The sequence below is a fragment of the Auxenochlorella protothecoides genome, assembly GCF_000733215.1.
Source record: "Auxenochlorella protothecoides strain 0710 unplaced genomic scaffold scaffold43, whole genome shotgun sequence".
Classification (NCBI taxonomy): Eukaryota; Viridiplantae; Chlorophyta; class Trebouxiophyceae; order Chlorellales; family Chlorellaceae; genus Auxenochlorella; species Auxenochlorella protothecoides.
Window position 1 is genome coordinate 202,885 of NW_011934226.1, and position 21,012 is coordinate 223,896.

Genomic DNA, 21,012 nt, shown 5'->3' on the forward strand with positions numbered 1-21,012 from the left:
GCTGCGAGGCGGTGGCCGCGGGCCGCGCCGCCTCCAGCGCCTCCAGCGCCGGCAGCAGGGCCAGCGGCGCGGCGCCGGCCTCCGCCAGCGCGGCGTGCGGGTCGCGGCGCAGGCCCAGCACGCCCAGCACGGGCGCCAGGCAGCGGCAGGCGAAGGTGAGGTCGGCGTCGGCGCGGGCCAGCGCCTCGCGCGTCACCGCACGGCGCGCCGCCTCCACACACGCACGCGCGTGCGCCACCAGGCATGTCAGCGTGGGCGGGCTGGCCAGGGCCTGGAGCCAGGCGGCCTGGGCCTCCGGCGCCGAGGCCCCGCCCCCGACCCGGCCCCAGGCCATCTGCAGGATGGTGGGCAGCAGGAAGAGCGCGCCCTCCCCCAGGCCATCCTCGCCGCTGCGGCAGGAGAGCAGGAAGGGCAGCAGCGCCACCACGCGGTCGGACAGCGCCAGCGGTGCCTCGGCAAGGAACCTTTGGTCATGGGTGAGGGCGGGGGGGAGAATGTGGGTGGGAAACGACATCGCGACTCCGTCTTCAGGGTGTGGATCTTCAGGGAGAGGAGTGGCCGTGGGTGCACGGGCGTGGAACCCCTCCCTTTACATGGAGCAGCCGGTACGAATGGGGAGAGGCAATGCACACTGCGGGTGTGTCGGCCTGCTTGAGTGGTGTGCATCACCATACTGGTATCTCATCAGTTTCACTGCCAGCTTCGGAGCGGGGTGCACACTCCCAGGGCGCCACGGGCACCCGTGGCGCCTCCGTACGAACTCAGCCCTCATCCCTTGTTAAACCGAAAAGAGACCATGCGCACCTTCCCAGCAGGCGCACGCCCGCCAGGGTCAGCGGCGCCCTGGCCGCGCCTTCCCTGCCAGCCACCTGCTCCAGGTACTGCAGCACCCCCTCCACTGCCTCCTGCACCGCGGTGAGCACCGCCGCCGCAGTGGCCGGGTCGATGCCCGGCCCCGCCTCCGAGCCCTGGCTGGAGGCGGGGGAGGGCAGCGCCTCGTCCTCGCCGTCGGCCAGGGCCTCGATCGCGCTTTCTATCACCTCGAAGCAGGCGGGCAGCAGCGCGGTGGCCCGGGCCTGCGGCGTCTGGTGCGGCCCCTCCCACCTCATCTCTGGATTGTTGTGTTGAAGAGGGTGGAGGGCGGGTTGAGGAAGGAGAGATCGGGGGGCATGTAGAGCCGTCAGAGGGCCATGCAGAAGCATCTCCTGCTGCACAACAGGGAGTCCTGGCCCTGACATGCAACCTGATGCGCCGGACGCCCTCAGGACAGACAAAAGGAGGCTGCGACAGGGAGTCCCCCAGTCAAACCCCCTTGCCTCCCTCACTCACCTGTCGGCACCACCACACTGTCCACGCGCTCCTGGGTTTGCCCCGGCTTGGGCACGGCGCCGAAGCTGGCGCCCCGCGAGCTCGCCGCGCCGCCGTCCCCCACCGCCCACCCCCCCGTGCTGGTGCTGGAGCTGGCGCTGCCGCCGCCGCCGCCTCCTCCGCCGCCGATGTCCATGGCCGAAAAGGCGCGGGTGGTGGAGCTGGGGCTCGCCGCTCCATGGTCGGGCACCTGGATGCCGGAAGGGGGCGCTAGCGCGTCCAGCAGGAGCACCCCCACCTCAATCCTGGCCACTGTGGTGGCCAGGAGCAGGAAGGCCGGGTCAGGGGCGGCCAGCCAGCGCGGTCCCAGCAGGGCTGTGCCGGCCGCTGCCAGCTGCAGCGCCGCCAGGCGCTGGGGCACGCCCGCGCGCGCCCTCAGGATCTGGCCCAGGCCCGTTCGCAGCGGCGGGCCCCACTTGTGCGCCGTGCCTGACGGGGACCGCGCAGTTAGCGAGGGATGAGAGGGTAAGTGCATGGGTGCTGAGGATGGCTGGGAGCCGAGCTTGCTGCTGGTCCATCCTGCACCCAGCCCAACTCAACAAACCCCAATAGTGCTTGGGTGCTCTGGAACCTCACAAGAGGCAACCAGCACCCAGGCGAGGGCCTGGAAGCCGCCCCCCGAACTCTACCAGGCAACCACCACGACCCTGTCCAAACCTACCGCGCAGCCGGTCCTCCAGGTGGGTGGCCGGGAGGGGCAGGATGCAGAGCAGGGCATTCAGGCTTTCCAGCTGCACCTCCACCGCCGCGTGCCGGCGCTGGCTGGGCTCGATTTCCCCGGCCAGGCCCTCCTCTATGGGCAGGCGCCGCGCCAGCAGGGGCACCGCATCCCCCACCTCCCTCCAGTGTGCTGTGTGTGTGTGAGTGGGGGGGGGATGTTGAGAAAGAAGGGGTTGGTGGGTGGGGAGGGCAAGGGGCCCGGGCAGCCCCGAAGAGGCTTTTCGGGGGGATGTGGTGGCCCCCTATTGCCGTGCAGGCATCACGCTCTGGCGTGCAGGGGGGGCTGGCTGCCTCCACACCCAACACCCTCACGCATGCACGCCACTCAGTGGATGCCCCAAGCCTCTTCCCGGCCCCATTAAATGCCCACCCTGGATCTCCACTCACCGGCAAGGACCCCGGCTCGGTCGCGCGAGGGGAGCAGGGCCGCGACCAGCCTGCAGGCGGTGACCACCCCCGCCACGTGGTACTCTCCCTCCAGGGGGCCCTCCCTCTCCGCTCGACGCAGCGCCGCGACGGCGCACTCCAGCGCGCCGCTCTCCAGGGCCACGCGCCGGGCGGAGCCGGAGGCCAGGCAGGCCGCCAGAATGCAGGCGAGCGCATCGGCGGTGGACGCGAGGGCGGCCGCCCGCGCCTCGCCCTCCTCCTCCCGGTCTCGCAGCGCGGCGCCCATGTCGGCCTCCATGGCGGGGACCACGCCGCCAGCCCGCGCCACCTATGTTGAGGTGGGAGGTGGGAGCGGAGGATGTGGGAGGGGCCACGGGATTGATGCATGGCGTCGGCACTCCCCTCCTCCCAGCCCCAACCTCAGAGTTTGCAGACATCAACCCACCAAACCCAGGGCTGCGGTCACCTTGAGGAGGAGGGGGATGCAGCCCTCCAGCTCCTCCCCGATGGCCACCTCGGGGGCAGCGCTGAGCCTGGCCCACATGACGACACCCAGGGCGACCATGGCTGCCTCCTGCCCGGTGCGCCTGGCATTAGGGTCCTGAGAGGGCCGAGGTGGGGTTGGGTGGACGTGCAGGAGTTGGGGACGGGAAGCCCGCCCTGGGGTAGGCGCACACCCTGGGCAGGACCAGTTTCAAAGTACCTGCTTCAGGGGCAGCAGCAGCCTGTGCAGGAATAGGGGTCCCACGGCACTGTAGATGGCCGAGAGGACGTCGGCGGTGGCTGTGGGGGTGAGCTTCGTGACGAGAAGTAGGCCCACGAACCTGAGAGGGGTGCAACGAGGGTGCGGTGGGGTTACAGCCGGACCCTCCCCGATACCAGGATTTCCCAGTCACATGACCTTTACACGTGCTCATACTTCTTTTCATCGCTGGAGGACCTCAAGAGATCCAGACACGTCGCGAGGTGGGGCTCGGGCGGTACCGATTCCGGCACCTCGCTGGACGCCATGCCCTCACTGAGCCACTGTTGCCCTCGACACCCTCAAATCTGGAACACTAGACATCCATTTATTTTCTTATGGCGGCATGCCGAGACTCGCCTCACAAGCCGCTGTGCACCCGCTTAGAATCTCGATTTCCTGAAAATCATTCCGCGCGCCCTCGCCGTTTCCGAGCGAATTGAACCCCATCCGGTTCTCTTGCTCCGACAGCGCTTGCAACGCGCTCGACCGTTCGTCCCCAGGATTCACTACCTTACTGCGACAATCCACTTGCATACATTCACAGCTTGTTAGAGTGTTGCGAGATGCATGGCCATCTCATTCTCATCGGTTGTCGGGCCTCCCTCGTCGGGTTGTCCCCAGCCGTGAGACAGTCACTGTTTGAACCCGACTTCAAATGCGAGGAAATTGGCGTATCTTGTAACCGCTTCCGATAGGCTGTGCCCTGTACATTCCAGAAATTCCCGGCAATTCCAGTAAGTGGTTGGCCACGGTTTCCTCACCGCCGTTGATGGGTGGTTCCCGCTCACCACTCTTCATAGGGTCTTCCAAATCCACCCCCCCAGTCCCCTCCACTATCCACCCTAATAGGCTCACTGTGGCATGCATACTCTCAGTACCATGTAGTTGACCTGATAACGCGCCCCGATGGGGCATTGGGGGGTCAAGGGGACAGCATGCCCGGCTGAGTCGGATGGCGAAGAAATGCAGCTGGACGGGTCGAGGCGTACCTGCTGGTCTCCCGAGGTACCTAAAGGGTGGTGGTGGTATGAGATGTTGTGTGGGGCTTGTCAGACGCCGATGGGGTCGAGATAGGTTTGGTCGGCAATTCTCTCGGAATCAGTGTGACGGGGCTTGAAACTGCGCAACGAACCAACAGACCATCCCGCATCGCCTTCCTGAGTCCGAGCAATATATTATCATGGGTGGTTATCCCGGACGCGCCCCTCCCCGTGTCCAGCATGCGCCGATGGCACGGCCGTTGGGAGTAGTTCCCCCTTGAATTTTCAAGCCGCGGACTCCCGCCCGAGCCACCTCAAAGGCCTGAAGCATTGCCCCCCTGCAGGAGGACTTGTGTCTCCTACAGTTGGTCGAGACGTATGGACCACAGAACTGGAGTCTCATCGCCAAGGTGGGTCACCACTGTGCTTTGGGGTGGTGTCACGGAAGCACAAGTGTGCTGTGGGATGCATGTGCCCCCCCGCCCCCCCCCATCCTGCCTTCTCCTGATTGGCTTGAAGCCATTCACAATACTTCTCTTGCACGAATGTCTGCTGTGTGCTGAGGGTCTCCTGAAGCATCCGTTCTCCTCGCTATTTTTTTGGGTGAAGGTGTGATCGAAAACCATGCAGACCGACATACCTTGCAAGGGTGGCTTTCAAACGCGCGCCTGAGCCCTCTCCCCCCTCTGTGCAGAGCTTGGGCAGCGGCCGCAATGGCAAGAGCTGCCGCCTGCGGTGGTTCAACCAGCTGGACCCAAATTTAAAGAAGGAGGCCTTCACCCAGGAGGAGGTGAGCGGGGATGGCACGTGGCGGTGAGGGGTGTGAGCACAGGGTGCCCCAGTTGTGCACGGCAGAGGACTTGCCTGGCTACTGTTTTGGTCGATTGCCCCAGGGTTCCCTGGCTCGGACCTGCGCGGCCCTTGCACCACCGGAAAGCGCGCTCAGCGTCAGCCCCCTGGCGATCACTGGGCAGTTGGCCTCACACCAAACACACACTCCCCCCCCACTATCCAGGAGGAGGAGATCCTGCTGCGCCACGGCGAGCTGGGCAATCGCTGGGCGGCCATCGCCAAGTACCTCCCCGGCCGCACCGACAACGCGATCAAGAACTACTGGAACGGGCACCTGAAGAAGCGGCTGGGGCCCAGCCGGTCAGCCGATGAGGCCGACGCCAAGCGCCTGCGCTCCCTGGCCAGCCTGGCGTTGGATACTGGCCACCGCCCCGGCGGCGGCGCAGCCAGCATGGTTGGCGCGCCTGGGCCGCTGCGGCGCAGCGGCAGCGTGGACGTGGATACGCCGGCCAAGCACGCCGCCTCGCCGCCCGCGCACCGCCACGGCACGCGCGCCGCGACGGGCGCGCTGCGCCCGCGCCAGCTGGACGCCGGCGGCGAGGGGGAGGAGGACCGCGTGGGGCGGGGCTGCGCGGCGCGCGGCTGGGCCGCGGGGGCGGACGCCGAGCCCGCGCCGCGCCGCACGCCGGACCCCTTGCTGGCGGCGCCGGGCGGTGGCCGCGCGCCGATGCGCGGCGCGCGCGACGCCTCCCCCCCGCCCGGCGCCGCCAGCGCCTCTACCTCCGGCGCGCCAGGGCCGGCTACCCCGTTGGCGGCCGACGCGCTGTCCTCCACCGCCGACCTGCTGACCAGCCTCTTCTCGCCGCCGGCGGAGGCGGCCACGCGCGACCAGTCGGCCTTCAAGGCCCACTTCCAGGCAACCTTCGCGCGCCTGGCGGGCCTGCGCGCGCGCGACGGCGCGCCGCCGGGCGCGGCCGCCGCCGCCGCCTCGGCGGAAGCCGCACAGCACTTGGGCCAGGCCATGCTGAGCATGGCTGCCGTCGTGCCGGGGGTGGCCTCCATGGTGGCGGCCATCACCCACCTCCTCCAGCAGCAAGGCGAGTGTTTCTGACGCGGGTGGGGTGATGGAAAGGGGAAACAGGGACACGGGGGCGGCGGTAGGTTGGCTGTGCATCGGGGTGGACCACGAGCATGTCTCGGGGCTGATGCCGTCGAAATTGCTGTTGCCGGGGGCAGCAGTCGTCGGTGCTGTACTACGAGAGAGGACAGAACCCGGGCTGGAGCAACACCTAACCCCCAGGCTTGCCGCTACCAAACCCAACCACCCAAACCCGTCCATATTTCCCGCCAGGCAAACTCCCTGCGGTGCTCCTGGCGCCAGAGGGATCGACAACACCCCACCCCCGCCCGTCCCCAAAGCACGAGCATGGTGGTGGCGGGCAGGCGCCCGCAGCCTTACAATCCAGCCTGGGCGACGTCCTGCGCGCGCGGCTGTCCGGCCTGGCGCCGCGCGGCCAGCGCTTGACCCCGGGAATGGCCGGTGCGTGGGATGGGGCGAGGACTGCATGCAGGAATCTGGGTCCTTTGACGTGGCGAGGGTGGATAGGTTCTCAGAAGCTGAGCCCGCGGAACGGCGCGTGACTGGCATGGCACTGGGCGGCCCATGAATTCCCAGGGCCTATCTGCGATGGGCCTTTCCGCAACCCCCTCCACCACCACGGCCTGCTGCACCAGGGCACGGCGTGCCAGGCGGCGCCCAGGAGCACCACGAAGGGAGGAGCGAGGACAACCCCCTGTCGTTCCTGGCCATGGCTGCCTCCATGGACGCCGTGGAGTAGGCAGACCTTGGCAGACAGCCGCGCTTGGAAGGATACCGCAGCGTGGCAGCGGGCGGGGAATGCAGGGTCAGTGCACTGGAGTGAAACGGAGAGCGGAAGCAGCCGGCTGCCAGCGCAGGATTGCCCTCTCACAAACGTGGACCCTCACACCTCTCATCAGCAGGCGAGGCACTCGCTATCACAATATAAAACCTGCAGGACTTGAAATACAGCACCTAGGTACGTTGCCCATCGACAGTCAGCCCTTTATGAGACATTGTCCACAACAACTGGGCATTCTCGCCTCCCCAGCCCCTTATTGGGGAAGAGAGCAGCCCATGCGCATGCCCAAAGGCGCTCAAGCACCCTTGCCATTTACTCTTGGAACATATGGAACACTGCACCTGTTAACATGATGTTGTGGTCAATTTGGAACTCTGGTGGACTGGTCAGTGATCTCCCGGACTCAGCACGACGAGATGGCCAAGAGGCGCCCAGCGAAGTCACGACGATTCCGGGCGCGACGGAGCCAAACCCCAATCAAACGTGTACCCTCCTCTGGGAAAATCAGATATCTTCATCACCTCTTCCACATCTAGTGCAGTGTGGATAAAGGCCAGGTGGTACCAAGAGTTGTGGGGACGGACTTTGGTGTGTACCCCAGCGACAACAAGAGACCCGCAACGCGTTCGACATCTCGATCAGCATACCCAGCAAACTCTAGAAATCCCTTGCACCACTCCCTGAGTGGGAGTCTGCCGGTACACCGTGCCCATGGCTGACCAGGCAACACCGGAGGGTTCCCTCATAGCCCTCATCGCAGACCAGGATACGGCAACGGGCCTGTTGCTCACTGGAATCGGGCATGTAGACTATCGTAAGAACTCCAACTTCCTCATTGTGGACGAGAGTGAGTGGGAATAGGGAATGGACGGTTAGAAGTGCTGGTGTTGCTGCCTCCAGGTGCAGTTGATGCTTCAAGGGGACTCCAAATCCCTCCCACCCCACCATCCCTCCACAGAAACACCACAAGGGAAGATAGAGGATGCCTTCCGTGAGTTTACAACCCGAGACGACGTTGCAGTGGTGCTCATCAACCAGTCTGTGAGTGCCTGATTGATCTTGGCCATTGGGGAAGGAGTCCTTCTCTGCCTTGTCAGAATGACTATAACCTCATCCCTCTCACTTCTATGTCTTCATTGTTGCATGGGGTGGTATTGCCCTGCGTGTGATGCCCCATGTTTGTTTGATACTGGCAGAATTGGACCAATGCCCACACCCATCTTTCCTCTGAATACCACAACAGGTGGCCGGGACCATCCGGCACCTGCTCAACAACTACACGAAGCCCATCCCTGCTGTGCTCGAGATTCCCAGCAAGGACACTCCCTATGATCCCAGCCAGGATTCTGTGCTTTCAAGGGTCAAGTTTATGTTTGGCGACTCCTGACCTTGTCATCCCTCTTGGCCCTGTATAGTATGCGCTTCCTCGACTCGGACTCGGCGCGGGCAGGTTTCACAGGCTTGAATTTCAGAGGCTGAATCGCAGGGACGGCACATGCAGGCGACAAGATTGGTCAACCAGCAAGGATTCTTTCAGATTCATAGTTTGGTGTTTTGGGGTGGTTCATTGCGGCTGGCGAGTTGAGACGCTCAGCAGCTGCTCCGAGGAGAGCAGCATGAAGTGCACACGGAAACTCGTCCTCGTGAAGAAGAGCGCAGCATCCCCCGGGACAGCCCCTCGCCTGCTCACTTCAGCGTCTCGATGGCGTGACGGACGACATGGAAACCCCTGCAAATATTGGGTTGGGGGGTTGCCGGGTCAACATCAAGCTGGGCGTAAGCGATTGCAACATCAGCATATTGAACTCCCTCGCGTTCACCAACATCTGGAACAGGAAGGCGAGATTGCTAACCCTCAAGTGGGCAGGCTTGCGTTTGACTTCCAAAGGATGTGGCTGGTACACAAGAGGGGTAATCGCAAGGTCCAGCCTTGGCTCACACAAGGGTTTGAAGATGTCCTACAGTCCTGCGATTCCCACACATCACCCGCAGTCCTCCCGCCCCCCCAGCATGTCCCGGCCCCCAACCTGATGACTTCCTCCTCGGGAGCGCCCTTATCCTCATCCAGCGGCTCCCAGGTCCAGCCATCGTTGGACACGGTCCCTGCGACGATGGGCCCTTGCCCTGCTACTTCGACAGCACCCCGCTCCAGAGTCAAAGACTCCAGGCTGGCGTTGGGTTCAGATACGATCAGCACTGTGTCCTGTCCCAGGCTGATGGCAGAGGGCTTTGGCAGTCGTGCCTGCACGGGAAGCGGGTGTGGTTGCAATGCTGCCAGGCATCTTCTGCGCAGACCTGAGGTTGCAGGGTCTGTGCCCATCATCCTTCCCCCCCAAGGACGATGATGATCTATCAAGAAGGAGCATGGACTTCCCTCCCTCTCCCCTCTGTGCACCCCGTCAGTGCCAGGTCCCCACAAAAGGGGTCCACCCCATTCTTCAAAATCATCACACCTTCAGCTGGTCGAATCCGATGGCCCAAGCAGGTGGCCAGACGACGCGGGGCCAGAACTCCAGATCCTCGAGACCGTTGAAGGAGGCGCTGGAAGGGCCGGCGATACACGCTCCCACATGCTCCAACATCTGCCGCATGAGGTTGAGGTGGAGTAGGATGAGGACATTGAGAGGCTCAAGCTGGCGGCATGGGCTTAGGCGATACTGTCAGCACTGGTACTCCACACCAGCTTTGAAGGGACAATACCTGCACGTATAAACAGCACCACGACGAGTTTATGATGGTGCAACGTCCAACTCACCCTAGCAAGTACCTCAGCGACTCACTGAACATTGCATGGGCATAAAACTCCCCTCAAGTATACACACTCACACCCCTGTCTCCCCAACCACCTTGCAGTTGGCCTTGTAGTAATCCAGCTCTCCGGTCGTGGCGGAGTGCGAGGGGTTGCCCCCCGCCGCCTTGGCTGCCGCATCCGCTGGCGAGTTCTTGACGGGGGAGTAGGCGGCCCAGACCTGGTTGATGGAGGTGTACCCCACCCTGGCGGTGGAGGGGAGGTCCTTAGGGAAGTCCTGCATCATGCACTCCAGGCGCGTGCTGCTCTTGAAGCTGGTGCGGCCGGCATCGGCGTACTTGGGGTTGACAAACTCCCCGATCACGCCGCCCTTCTTCTGCAGCTCCTCGCAGTACGAGTCCAGGCTCACAATGAGCTGGTTGATGTTGCCTGCGTCGAGTATTTGGGGGAGTAGGGGTGCGCTCAGATAGACTGCACTGACTTGGGTGCTTTGGGATGAATTGGTAAGTTCAGTGTGGAGGCATTCAACAGGCTGAGTCCCTGGGGAAGGGGCGGCATGTTCCCACAGGACAGCCATGATCCTGCAGAGCTTGGGCTGGCACAGCAGCTGCACCTCATGCGTCTGGATGCTGAGCCCCAGTCACCTGGGAAGGGCGAGAACCCGGTGTCATCATTGGTGTCCCCCTCCGGGTCATACGCCGCGCGCAGCAGCGGGTCCAGCTGCGTGTGTGTGAAGGGAGAGGAAACTGAGGTATGTAACCGCTATGGAGTAAAGCACCATATTTCAAGCGTGTTTGGTGATCTGCTGCAACTCCCGACTCCCAGACTCGTATGCACACAGATGCAAATCAACCTCCTTCCCCCCTCTTTCTTCCCCCCAACCCACCTGGTTGTACTCGACGTTGAGGGTCCGGGAGGTGCCGTCTGGGTAGGCCAGCTTGGTGATGGCACCGATGGCCTCCTTGGCGCGGCGCGGCACGGCCAGGGAGTTGAAGTCGAAGGCGCGCGCGGCGCTGACCCCCAGTGCGGCGGGGATGGCGCGGAAGACCAGCGCATTGGTGTCCTGAAAGAAGACCGCCCAGCGCAGGCCGGCGTCGCGCCAGCGCGCCGCCAGGCCAGAGGAGTGCAGCAGCATGTGCACGTCACCGTGGCCGTGCGGCTTGGTCTGCACGGCCCAGGCGTCGCCCGGGGTCAGGGCCAGGCGCGCGTCGTTGTCGGCCAGACAGGCCACCTTCTCCTGCTTCACCAGGGTGACCTGGGCGGGGTCTGCGCCGAAGAAAGCGTGGGAGCGCAGCAGGGCCTCGGTGCGGGCGTGGGTGTCGTCGCTGGTCATGATGGCCAGAGGTAGTTGGCGCCTGTTGCCATTCAGAGCCTTAATTGCGGATGGGAGGGAAGGGAGGGCAAGGGCATTGGCACTTGGGTGCATTGGGAGGTGGGGCATTCATAGAATGGGGGTCCTGGAGGTTTGTGCAGCAGGATGTTCACGCCAAGGCAGACACCACAACCAGCACATCTCTAGGTGGAGACTCTCAAGAACAAGACAGGGGCGCACAGGGACTGCCGAATCGGGAGGCCAACCTTGGCCAAGAAAGTGCTCACCCCTGGCCATGCACATCAATCCGCACACACACACACACACACACACATTCTCACACACCTGGAGGGCAAGGATGCTCTCGATGTACAGCTTCAGGTAGCAGCCCCCCGTGGCGCTCTCGACGGGCAGGGCCAGCTTGATGCCAGAGTAGCCCAGCCGCTCACCGAGGCCCCCGGCCACCAGCACAAAGGCGGTGTCTGCCGCAGCGGCAATCCCTGTCGGGTTGAGGAACGGTGGGGTGGGAATACTGCGAAATACGAGCACATTTAGCTGGTTTCTGCCCGTATCGCAGGGCGAGGAGCCATCCTGCAGCTGCCCAGCACCCGGGAGTGAAGTCTCGAGAAAAAAGATCCATGCTGCCACCCTGCTCTGCAGGCGAGGGCCCACCTGCGTTCTCGAGCTCGATGAAGGCATCGCTGCCGAAATCCAGCTTCTTCCCTTCCGGGACAGAAGGGACGCAGCCCTCAAAGGGGTTGGACCCTGGGAGAAGATAGGGTGTCCGTATATTGTATCAGGCAGTGCTGAGAGGCATTCCCTATTTCCGCATGATTGCCCCGCTATTCTCCCAGGGGAGCATCAAGGTGCATGGGGTTTTCCCAACCCACCCATCTTGGTTTGCAGCATGCACAGGCAACACACCTTCCTTGGAGTCCTTCAACAGCTTCTTGGCATTCGAAATGTACTTCAGGAGGCCACCGGCATAGCTGGAGTCCAGCTGCCGCAGCTGAGAGAGGAGACGGCGCTTGTTGTCGTCGTCCTTGCCAGGCTCCGGCCACCCCGAAAACAGGTGCTCCTGCCCGGCATCCAGCAGGGCGCTCACCAAGACGCGCGTCTATGATCAGGAGTAGCATATAAAATGTACGGAAAGTATACATGATAACGATCGGGATCGTGGGTTTTATTCAAGTTAGCAGAAGGGAAACCCCTGTTATTTCGAAAGCGTACCTCGGCGTCCAGCAGACCCTCATTCGCCTTGAGTATGTCCAGCTTGGAGGCAACTGCAGCAGCCATCGATCTAGAAATGTATTTTGAGATCAATATGGACTAGGGTTGATGGGCCTTGGAATGCCGCATTGTGTTGATTCCGCGCTCTCTGCCGAGACACCTGTGAGTGGCGCGCCCGCATGAGGATCATGCTGATCGGTATCGCCGAGTACAACAGCGGCAAGGGGCAACACTCGCAGAGCGTGTCACTTACAATACCGTATTGAGCAAAAATGACGGTTTCGGGCATGTCGCGGGTTTCCATGGTGACGGCAGAGGCGAAAATGCACGCAGGGCGTTGCTTCTCCAGCACTCCCCCTCGCCCAGCCCACAGGGCTTCGCCATGCACGCAGCGGTACGTGCACGAGGATATCGAATCTTTTTCAAGCTGCTACTCTCGTTGCATGGATGCATCCTCGCTGCGTGCGCAGTGCCTTCCCGGCTGCGCCATCATTGCCAGGGTACACGAGTCCTAGCCAGACCCCATATCCCCACACCCTCCCTCAGGGGTCCCGCCCGCCCGTCCAAGCACCAGCGCCCGAGGTCCTTCTCCGTCAACGGCACCTCCAAGCTGTCTGAGAGGGAGACCGCGGGCAGCACCAAGGACGCCAGCCCCTTCACCGTGGGCCGCCTCTTCACGCTCACCACCTGGCTGCTGGAGCAGGAGAAGCGGGAGGTGATCGACTCGGAGGTGGCCATCGTCATCTCCTCCATCGCCCTGGCCTGCAAGCAGATCGCGTCCCTGGTCAACCGGGCGGGGATCAGCAACCTGACGGGGCTGGCTGGCGCTGCCAATCAGTCTGGGGAGGATCAGAAGAAGCTGGATGTCGTGGCCAACGATGTTTTTGCAAACTGCCTGAGATCCACGTGAGTCGGGAACTTCTGATGAGTAATGGGCCTGGGGTGCAAGGCTCTCGGCGCCCTTGATGGTTCAGGACGGGTGTCTACCTCCAGCTGGGGGGCCGTGCCTCCAGAGGCAGGGCGCCCCCTTGCGTGGCCCCATCCTCATGCCAGCGCATGAATACCCACGCATGTGTCCAGGGGCCGCATCGGAACGCTGGCATCTGAGGAGGAGGATGTGCCGGTGTCAGTGGAGGGCTCCTACTCCGGGGACTACATCGTGGTGTTTGATCCTCTGGACGGCTCATCCAACATCGACGCCGGTGGGTCGGTGAGGCGTGTCTCTGCACCGGCTGGAGCAGCCGGCTCAAGCATGTGAACCTTTGCGACTGTGCATCCTCCATCCATGGGACACCGCGCCCAGCCCCCTCGCCCCTGCTCCTTCCAAACCCCCCAGGGATTTCTGTGGGGTCCATCTTTGGCGTTTACGACCCCAGCGAGGAGTGTCGGGTGGACGAGCTTGACGACGCCGGTGGGTGACGCGTGCTGAGTGCACCGGCTGATGAGAGTGTGCGCTCGGTCTGGGTCCAGGCACTCGAATCCATGTGCTGCACCTCATGCTCATGCAAGCGAGGTGCCGGACCCACGCATCCACCCGTCCCCATGCTTTCAGAGGAGGTGCTGAACAAGTGCGTGCTGAATGTGTGCAAGGCGGGCTCCGAGCTCCTGGTGGCTGGCTACTGCCTCTACTCCTCCAGCACCGTCCTGGTCCTCACAGTGGGTGAGCGGCATGGTGTGGATGGACGGACATGCATGTTGCGCGGAAGCTCTGTGGCCTTCCGGGGCATGGGCACTCGGGCACAGCACAGCGCAGGCAGCCTGCATCAATGTGCACGTAATGCAACGACAGCCCCCCTCCCCCCTCCCATTATGTAGGCGACGGCGTGGTGGGCTTCACCTTTGACGCCCTGGTGGGCGAGTTCATCCTCTCCCACCCTGACATCAAGGTCCCAGACAAAGGCAAGATCTACGCTTTCAACGAGGGCAACTACGGGGTGAGTTGCCGGAACGATGGGCTGGCCATGGGAGGGCAGCGGTGGCTCGCATGGGACTTTTATTGAGGTGTTCCCTGCCCCATTCAAGGTCTGCAATGCCCGCAGGTGCCCTGCCCAGCACCCCATCATGCACACTGGCTCGTAACTCCCCCCGCCCCCCCCCTTTCCCTCTGCACAGCGCTGGGAGCAAGGCGTGAAGGACTACATCGACTCGCTCAAGGACGAGAGCAAGTGGGGCGGGACGCCTTACTCCGCTCGCTACATCGGCTCCCTGGTGGGCGACTTCCACCGAACCCTGCTCTACGGTGAGGTTTGGCTGTGGCTAGGAGACCTGGAAGCGAGGAAGGCAGCCGGGTGGTCATGCATGTGAGGGCTCGGTGCTGCAGGATGGTGCTGTGTGAAACCTGTGCATCTAGAACGGGCAGTGGAATCTGCGCGGTGGTCACTCTTGCATCCGTGGGTCCCTGGACCCCGCCGTGGCACCCGTCAGTTTACCCATACCGCACCTCAACAGGGGGCATCTACGGCTACCCCGCCGACACAAAGAACAAGACGGGGAAGCTGCGGCTCCTGTACGAGTGCGCGCCCATGAGCTACCTCGCCGAGCAGGTGACTTGGAGGGTGGTAAGATGCTGTATCACCGATCCCTGCACGGTGGCTGAGAGCCTCGATACCCAGGGGTACTGCCGGCCGCCTCCGTAGATCCACAGTCGGCATGGCCTACACTTTCGCCGTCTCATCAGCATCCCAGTTTGCCAATGTTTGCTTCCCTTCCACCCTCCACCCTCTGCAGGCTGGCGGCCTGGGCTCAACTGGCACCCAGCGTGTACTGGATCTGGTGCCCGAAAAGATCCACCAACGCGTGCCTCTCTTCTGCGGGTCCAAGTCGGAGGTGGAGTACCTGGAGTCCTTCTTCAAGTGATTCCCAGCCCTCACAGTCCATTCTTTCCAGTCACTGTTGCAACTGAGCCGAGAGGTGCCAGTGGAGAGGCCGAGCAGGGAGGGTGGGTGAAGTGAGCGGCGCATGGCTGGTCGCAAGGGGAGGCGCTGCCAAGAAATCAAGGACTCTGTTGGCCAGTCAGGATGGCATGCACCTTGGGGGCCCCTGGCCCCAACGGTGCATGCCTGGCCCAAGTTCCAGCCTGCTAGGCATCCTGGTTGGGCTGGCGCAGCACAAACACCCGGTCCGTCTCCTCCAGGATCGCGCTGGCTGCGGGGTTAGTCACCACGTAGGGCAGGCGGCTGCTGGGGGTCTCCGACTGAGCCAGGGAGGGCGTGGATGAGCGGGGTGTGGGGCGCCGTGCCCACAGCGCGACAATCAACCACACAAGTACGTAATGCCCTTTTGCGAAGCAGAGGCGCTTGGCGCCTGCCCCTTCCCGGCAAACACTGGCTCACCTTTTCACGGAGGAGGCCGAGGCAGATGAGGCCCTGCTCGGCGAGGAGGTTGTGGAACAGGACCCCGTACGGCTTCCCACGGTGCTCGGGCGGCACCGGTATCTGCAGCAGCGCCGCGCCGCCCGTGCCCCCCGAGGGGCCATCTCCCGCCAGCTCCGCCAGGGTCTCACGCGGCAGGCCCCTGCGTGGGGCGGGGCAGAGATTCTCATGGCGCATGTTGAACAGGGCAAGCATGTACACAGGGGCATAGGGTGGATTCCAAGTCTCAGTGTGCAAGAAGTGCCCCCCCCCCTTCACCCCCCACGCAAAGTATCCACCTGTTGACAAAGTTGGAGCAGAGGAAGGCGTCCATCAGGGCGGGCACGGTCACGCGCCCGGCGCAGTAGTAGGGATTGGCCTGCCACTCGGTGAGCCCCGCCGCGACCGAAGCGGCCTGCTGGGAGGCGCGCAGCGCCCAGGAGCGGCGTGGCACACCCCGCACGTCACGTGACCCCACGTCCCCAAAGTCCACGCCGCGGAGCAGCAGGCCGGGCTGGAGGAACCTGGGGCATGGGTCCAGGGTGGGAGGGAGGGGGGGAAATGGAAATGGAGGGTGACCAGCCAACGGGAGGGGGAAGGGAATGAATTAGGGCAGAGCAGGACAAGGCGTGGGAAGGGTGCATGCCAGCCTGTCGGTCAGTCCTGCCTCCAGGCAGAGACTATGCAGCCCCTCCTTTCCGGCCGACACCCACTCTATCGAGGTGGTGAAGAGGAGCTCCACCACGGTGTGCGTGAGCCGTGCCCCGCTTTCCTCCCCGACCCCGTAGCACGCCAGCAGCGCATCGGCGTCCTCCAGCACCGCCTCGCGTGTTGACCTCACCAGCGCTGGGCTCGAACCTGCGGTCGACCGATGGGGTGAGATTGAGGAGGCAGAACACGGCTGTGACAGCAGGCTTGGTAATCTGGGAGATTGGGCCTTTGCAGGAAGCAGAGGCAAGGGGGAGACTTGTGCTGGACGCACCGCATCGCATTGCACTGCCCCGCCTCGATGCTCTGAACCTAGGGCACGCTGCACCATGCTTCCACCTTGCCCGCCCGGCGTCGGCCTGCCGCCATTGGTTTCAGATCGCCGCATCCCCACGCCTCCCGCCCGAAACGCCCCTATCCACCCTCAGAGCGCTCCGTCGGGGGTCCCCCTCCCCTCTACACACCCGCAACGCACCTGTGGCCTGCGCGGACCTGACGGGGCGCGTGTCCTTGGCCAGGTAGACCAGCGCTCGCGCGCGGCCGGCCCCCGCGGCGGACAGCGCCCAGGGCTCCGCGGCCGAGCCCTGCACCCACTGCACGGGGCCGGCCTCCTCCACGCCGCCCTCACACAGCTCCAGGGGGCGGGTGGGGTGCAGCACGACGATGGGCGTGTGGGGGTCGCTGCAGGCGCGGCGCAGGTAGCGCACGAAGGGGCAGAAGGACGGCTCCGACCCCGCCAGGATGATGTGCTCGGTGAGCGCGGTGCGCTTCACCGCCTCCACCACGCTGCAGCCCTCGGGGCTGCTGCACTCGTTCCCAGAGGGGGCTGGGGAGGGGTCGGGGGGCGCCGGGGCGCCGCTTGGGGCTGCATGCGCAGCTGCCTCGCCCGGGGAGGCCGCTGGCGCCTGCCGAGGCTTCGCCGCGCCCATCGCCCCTCGGCCCCTGGGGGAGGGGCGACCAAAGTAGGGTCTCTGCAGCGCCTCGCACACCTCCACCTCGCTCTGTCCGATTACCAGCACCTGGCAGCCGCGGGGAAGCTGAGCGCAGCCGGGGTTCAGCCGCAGGCGGGGCCACTTGCCCTCTTCCACGATGCCTGGGGTAACGGGAAAGGGTTGGGCGTGGGAGATTATGCTCACTTCTGGGGGCGCTTGGGTAGGTGAGGAGTGCCAGTCACGTATCCGTGGCGCACGCAGGCGCATGGCCTGGGATCCTGAGTTGCAGGCGGCAGGGAGCAAACTGATGCCTCACGAGTCTGCCCCTCTGCACCACCGCCTTTCCTCATGCCCAGCCACGCCACCCTCTGAACCCACCGATGAGGACGAGGCCGGAGGTGGTGAAGAGCCAGCTCGCCACGTCACGGAAGGCACGGCCCGCCAGATGCTCCGGCAGCAGGGCCTCGCAGAACTGGTCGGCGCAGCCGTCGATGTAGCTGCGCAGCCACCTGGCGTGTGTCGGGCCGAGGGGCATACGATGACAAATGGCACCCTCGCAAATGCAAAGGTAACATTGGCAGCTCCACCCCTTCAATACCATGCATTGCCAAACGCTCGGTGACCTTCCCCCCCATATGTATAGAGCATACACACGACAAATCTCCCCTTTCAATGGCCAGGACTGGATCCTACCTGCGCGGCGCGGGCTTGTTCTCCAACACTGACAGCGGCTGGACGTCTGAGCTCCGCAGGAGATTGCCTACAAGGGATGGGAAGATCGGAGCGCATTCCTGGGTTCAGAGGCATTGGGAGACGTCGATGCCCAGATCTGAGCACTCCTGGTCACAGGCACTCGCAGAAATCATCCTTGCATTGCTTCCCTCCATCCTATTCAATTCCCTCCCTCCACAAACCCAGGAGCGTCGTGGCCCCGGGGCAGACGGCGGAGAGGGCAAGCAGTCTGTACCGCGTCTGCTCCAGGGACACCACGATGTCTTGACTGGGGTCCAGAAAGGGCCGGATCTGGGTCACTGTGCTCTGGCGCAACGTCTGCACATACAGTGGCACATTCGAGGTGTACCCCTTGCAGGCCCAGACCTGCGATGTGGAGTAGGCTGTCAGGGGTGATGCTGGAAGTTTGAGGCCCAATCATAGTATTCATCAGAGCGAGTGGCTGGTGAATCTGTTGGGCAAGGCTCAGTGGACGCTCAGCACTATCTGCTGGGCCATAGCGCCTGAAATTTCTTCAGGGTATTTCTCAATCTCACAGGACGCCTGCGAGTGCTACCTTTTCTCCACAGTACATATTCACCCTGAACCCCATCCCCTGCTGCACCTGGAACAGGATGCTCAGGTCTTCCTGGTGAGCATCTGTGGTGAATCGATCTGCCAGGAGGAGGATGGCACGCGCCTTCTCGGCATGGGCAGTCACCAGGTCCTCGGAAGAGATGGCCGATCCCTCCAGCAGCGTGACTGAGCGTTCATGTAGCTCCTGCATTGTTAATGTTCGCATGTGTGCAAAGGTGAGCCGAAATGGTGGGGACGTGGATGGAGGGCCACTACCTGCACATGCATGCTCCTTGCCATCTCCTCATGCATGCACGCAGACTCTCCCCGGAGTACAACCTGGAAGGCAGTAAATTCATAGGTAGGTCGATTGCAGAGGACCACCATTCTCGTGGACAGGGGGAGCACGCTCTCCTCCATCGCCGCCTGGAACTCGGCAAAGAGGTCGGAGAAGGCACGGATCTCGCTGAGCCGGGTGGACAACAGGACGAAGGGCGTCGCGGCATCTTTGGGCACCGTCCCTGGACAAGAGATGGTCGAGGGAAACGGACTGGGCGGTTGCTGCAACAGCGTTTGGCATCCCACACTGCCTCCTCAAAGTGGGTTGCCACCTCTTCAATCATCTCAGCGAGCCAATGCTGCTAGGTGACTCCAAGGTGCCATTACTCATGCGACACACAGTCAGGAGCCCTCGCTGTCCAAGCCCTAGGCATCTAACCGGCGCCCTTGCCTGCTCCCCCCCCCCTCCCCCCCCAAAGCAACCCCTCACCCACACAAGAACACACCCTGGACCATCCTGCGCGAGGCCAGCTCGCTGTACAGCTGCGCGGCCTGGACTGGGATCAGCACCACGCCCACGCAGATCATGACCAGGATGACGAGGCGGCCAAGGATGGTGTAGGCCACAATGTCTGCGGGCCAAGAGGGATGGGTGGGTTGAGAGGTCCCACCGGGAGGAGCACAGCATGTAGATGTCAGTCAAGTGGTGCAACTTGACCAGCAGCGCAAGGGTGGTTGCCACGCCTGCACTCTACCAATGTCCCTTGTGTGAAGCAGGCTTGGCCCTGATGCAGCCAGGGCGGTAGCATGTTCAACGGCGCTCTGTTTGCATCTACTGCACGGCTCTGATAGGCCCCTTGCTGACACGCGCACGCACCTCCAAACCCGACGGTGGTGAGGGTAGTCAGGACCAGGTACAGCGCTTGATCAAAGGGGATTCGTTCCACCAGCTGGATCTGTGAGTCAGAGGAAGCAGGCCGGAGGGGAGGTGTCCCAAAAAATGCTTGTTACTTGGAGGCTGTAGTCTTGCCTTACAGGCCGCTTTCCTCCCAATACCTCAACCCCCGGGTCCCTCCTCTGGTCCACCCACCACAGAGCTCGTGGTGAAGAGCAGGATGAAAATGGAGGCGATGAGCTGGAACAGCCGAAAGTTTGCGCCTGCGGCCAGCCACGCCCCGCGCTTGGTGGAGAGATGGAGGGAGGAGAGCTCCGATGCCAGCAGCCCAATCCTCATCACTCGCATGGACCTGAGGCGGATTGGTGAGGGGAGTAGATGTTTGAACAGCGGTGGCAAGGGGGGATTGAATTCATCACTCGATGCATGCAAGGCACTGGAGAAATGCCGGTCCCTGCATGGAGGCACGTGGAAGGAGAGCCTGGTGGCAGCGCACCAGGCCCATCCCCTGGGGCCCCACCCCTCCAAGGCGCAGACCTGAGGACCTTGAGGGCGCGCAGGTCCAGCCAGCCCAGCGAAAAGCCGGTGAAGGGCTGTAGCACCGCCTCCAGGAGTGGTGGCAGGAAGGCCGCGGCATCGCACAGGTTCCACCAGGAAGTGGCCATTCGCAGGCGGGAGGCGAGGCTGGTGTGCAGGACCTGTGGAATGGGGGTCAGTGAGTTGAGGCTGAGTCATATGAAATGAGGAAGAGACTGATGAGGGGGCAGTGCCAGCACCACGGCACTGGAGGGCGGGGTCAGGCTTTGCGGCTGGGGCCTGGATGCCGCGGTATGCTCAATACCTGGCTCCGCATGCACCCCCTCAATCTTGCCGTCAGTAACCCCCCGGCCCCCCTGTCACCCACCAGCAGCCGGTGCAGGTACTCCACGGCAAAGATGGCGCACAGTAGTATATCCATGCGGGCGCGCAGGGAGTGTGGAACTGGCGGCGAATATGTGCTCCAGACGTACAGCACCACAAACAGGAGGGAGGCGGCAACCTGGAGGTATTGCAGTCCCAGGGCCACGGTACTTTGACGGAGGGCGAGCTTCAGCATGGAAGTCAATTGGTTGACCTGTGTAAGGGTGAGCCAGGGGGGTGAGGACGATGCTGGTGAAGCTGAGACTGTGGCAGAGGTGGTGGTGGCCGAGGCATCTTTCCAGCATGTATCCTACACCACCCGCTCCCTGTGAAGCGATGTGCCTGACCAGATGCGACTTCGAGCAGACACAAGCACACTGCCTGCATAACCTCATGATCAATCAGTGTACCAAATTCGTAAATCACACCCCAGTGCCCACCTGCTCGAGGCTCTTGCCCTCCCTCCCACGCGTGATGGCCATGGAGACAACCCCTTGG

At 63.3% G+C, this 21,012-nt stretch overlaps 6 protein-coding genes across 6 annotated transcripts in view; 3 read left to right on the forward strand and 3 right to left on the reverse strand.

The window, feature by feature from the left end:
- F751_3975 (Neurochondrin) overlaps positions 1-3,667 on the reverse strand; it is a gene marked incomplete at both ends in the record, with an annotated part of 4,943 nt that extends 1,276 nt beyond the window's left edge. Inside the window, 9 exons of the mRNA XM_011399885.1 lie at positions 218-464; positions 805-1,111; positions 1,330-1,360; positions 1,559-1,797; positions 2,030-2,218; positions 2,476-2,803; positions 2,921-3,076; positions 3,179-3,299; positions 3,597-3,667. Of these exons, the coding sequence (XP_011398187.1) occupies positions 218-464; positions 805-1,111; positions 1,330-1,360; positions 1,559-1,797; positions 2,030-2,218; positions 2,476-2,803; positions 2,921-3,076; positions 3,179-3,299; positions 3,597-3,667 (1,689 nt within the window). The remainder of the gene's footprint in view (positions 1-217; positions 465-804; positions 1,112-1,329; positions 1,361-1,558; positions 1,798-2,029; positions 2,219-2,475; positions 2,804-2,920; positions 3,077-3,178; positions 3,300-3,596) is intronic.
- A 459-nt stretch (positions 3,668-4,126) lies between these two features.
- Positions 4,127-6,830, forward strand: F751_3976 (Transcription factor LAF1; the record flags this gene model as incomplete). Its single annotated transcript, XM_011399886.1, has 6 exons — positions 4,127-4,225; positions 4,566-4,610; positions 4,895-4,990; positions 5,216-5,446; positions 6,418-6,532; positions 6,727-6,830. 6 exons carry the CDS (start codon positions 4,127-4,129, stop codon positions 6,828-6,830), a joined length of 690 nt encoding a protein of 229 aa, XP_011398188.1.
- Positions 6,831-7,583: 753 nt separating this feature from the next.
- Positions 7,584-8,259, forward strand: F751_3977 (V-type proton ATPase subunit F; the record flags this gene model as incomplete). The annotated part of the gene is made up of 3 exons (XM_011399887.1): positions 7,584-7,719; positions 7,831-7,913; positions 8,116-8,259. 3 exons carry the CDS (start codon positions 7,584-7,586, stop codon positions 8,257-8,259), a joined length of 363 nt encoding a protein of 120 aa, XP_011398189.1.
- Positions 8,260-8,558: 299 nt separating this feature from the next.
- Positions 8,559-12,229, reverse strand: F751_3978 (UDP-sugar pyrophosphorylase 1; the record flags this gene model as incomplete). Its single annotated transcript, XM_011399888.1, has 10 exons — positions 8,559-8,601; positions 8,900-9,114; positions 9,326-9,454; positions 9,719-10,050; positions 10,266-10,341; positions 10,508-10,993; positions 11,342-11,433; positions 11,606-11,698; positions 11,858-12,011; positions 12,164-12,229. 10 exons carry the CDS (start codon positions 12,227-12,229, stop codon positions 8,559-8,561), a joined length of 1,686 nt encoding a protein of 561 aa, XP_011398190.1.
- Positions 12,230-12,351: 122 nt separating this feature from the next.
- On the forward strand, positions 12,352-15,019 carry F751_3979 (Fructose-1,6-bisphosphatase, chloroplastic; the record flags this gene model as incomplete). Its single annotated transcript, XM_011399889.1, has 9 exons — positions 12,352-12,422; positions 12,710-13,069; positions 13,244-13,365; positions 13,500-13,574; positions 13,716-13,823; positions 13,979-14,097; positions 14,276-14,402; positions 14,612-14,706; positions 14,891-15,019. 9 exons carry the CDS (start codon positions 12,352-12,354, stop codon positions 15,017-15,019), a joined length of 1,206 nt encoding a protein of 401 aa, XP_011398191.1.
- A 223-nt stretch (positions 15,020-15,242) lies between these two features.
- On the reverse strand, positions 15,243-20,710 carry F751_3980 (Potassium channel subfamily T member 2; the record flags this gene model as incomplete). Its single annotated transcript, XM_011399890.1, has 15 exons — positions 15,243-15,356; positions 15,496-15,676; positions 15,813-16,037; positions 16,227-16,371; positions 16,697-17,314; positions 17,532-17,662; positions 17,847-17,913; positions 18,068-18,251; positions 18,490-18,645; positions 18,825-18,961; positions 19,226-19,351; positions 19,597-19,675; positions 19,810-19,966; positions 20,152-20,312; positions 20,519-20,710. The coding sequence occupies 15 exons, from the start codon at positions 20,708-20,710 to the stop codon at positions 15,243-15,245; spliced, it is 2,673 nt and encodes an 890-aa protein (XP_011398192.1).
- Positions 20,711-21,012: the final 302 nt, after the last annotated feature.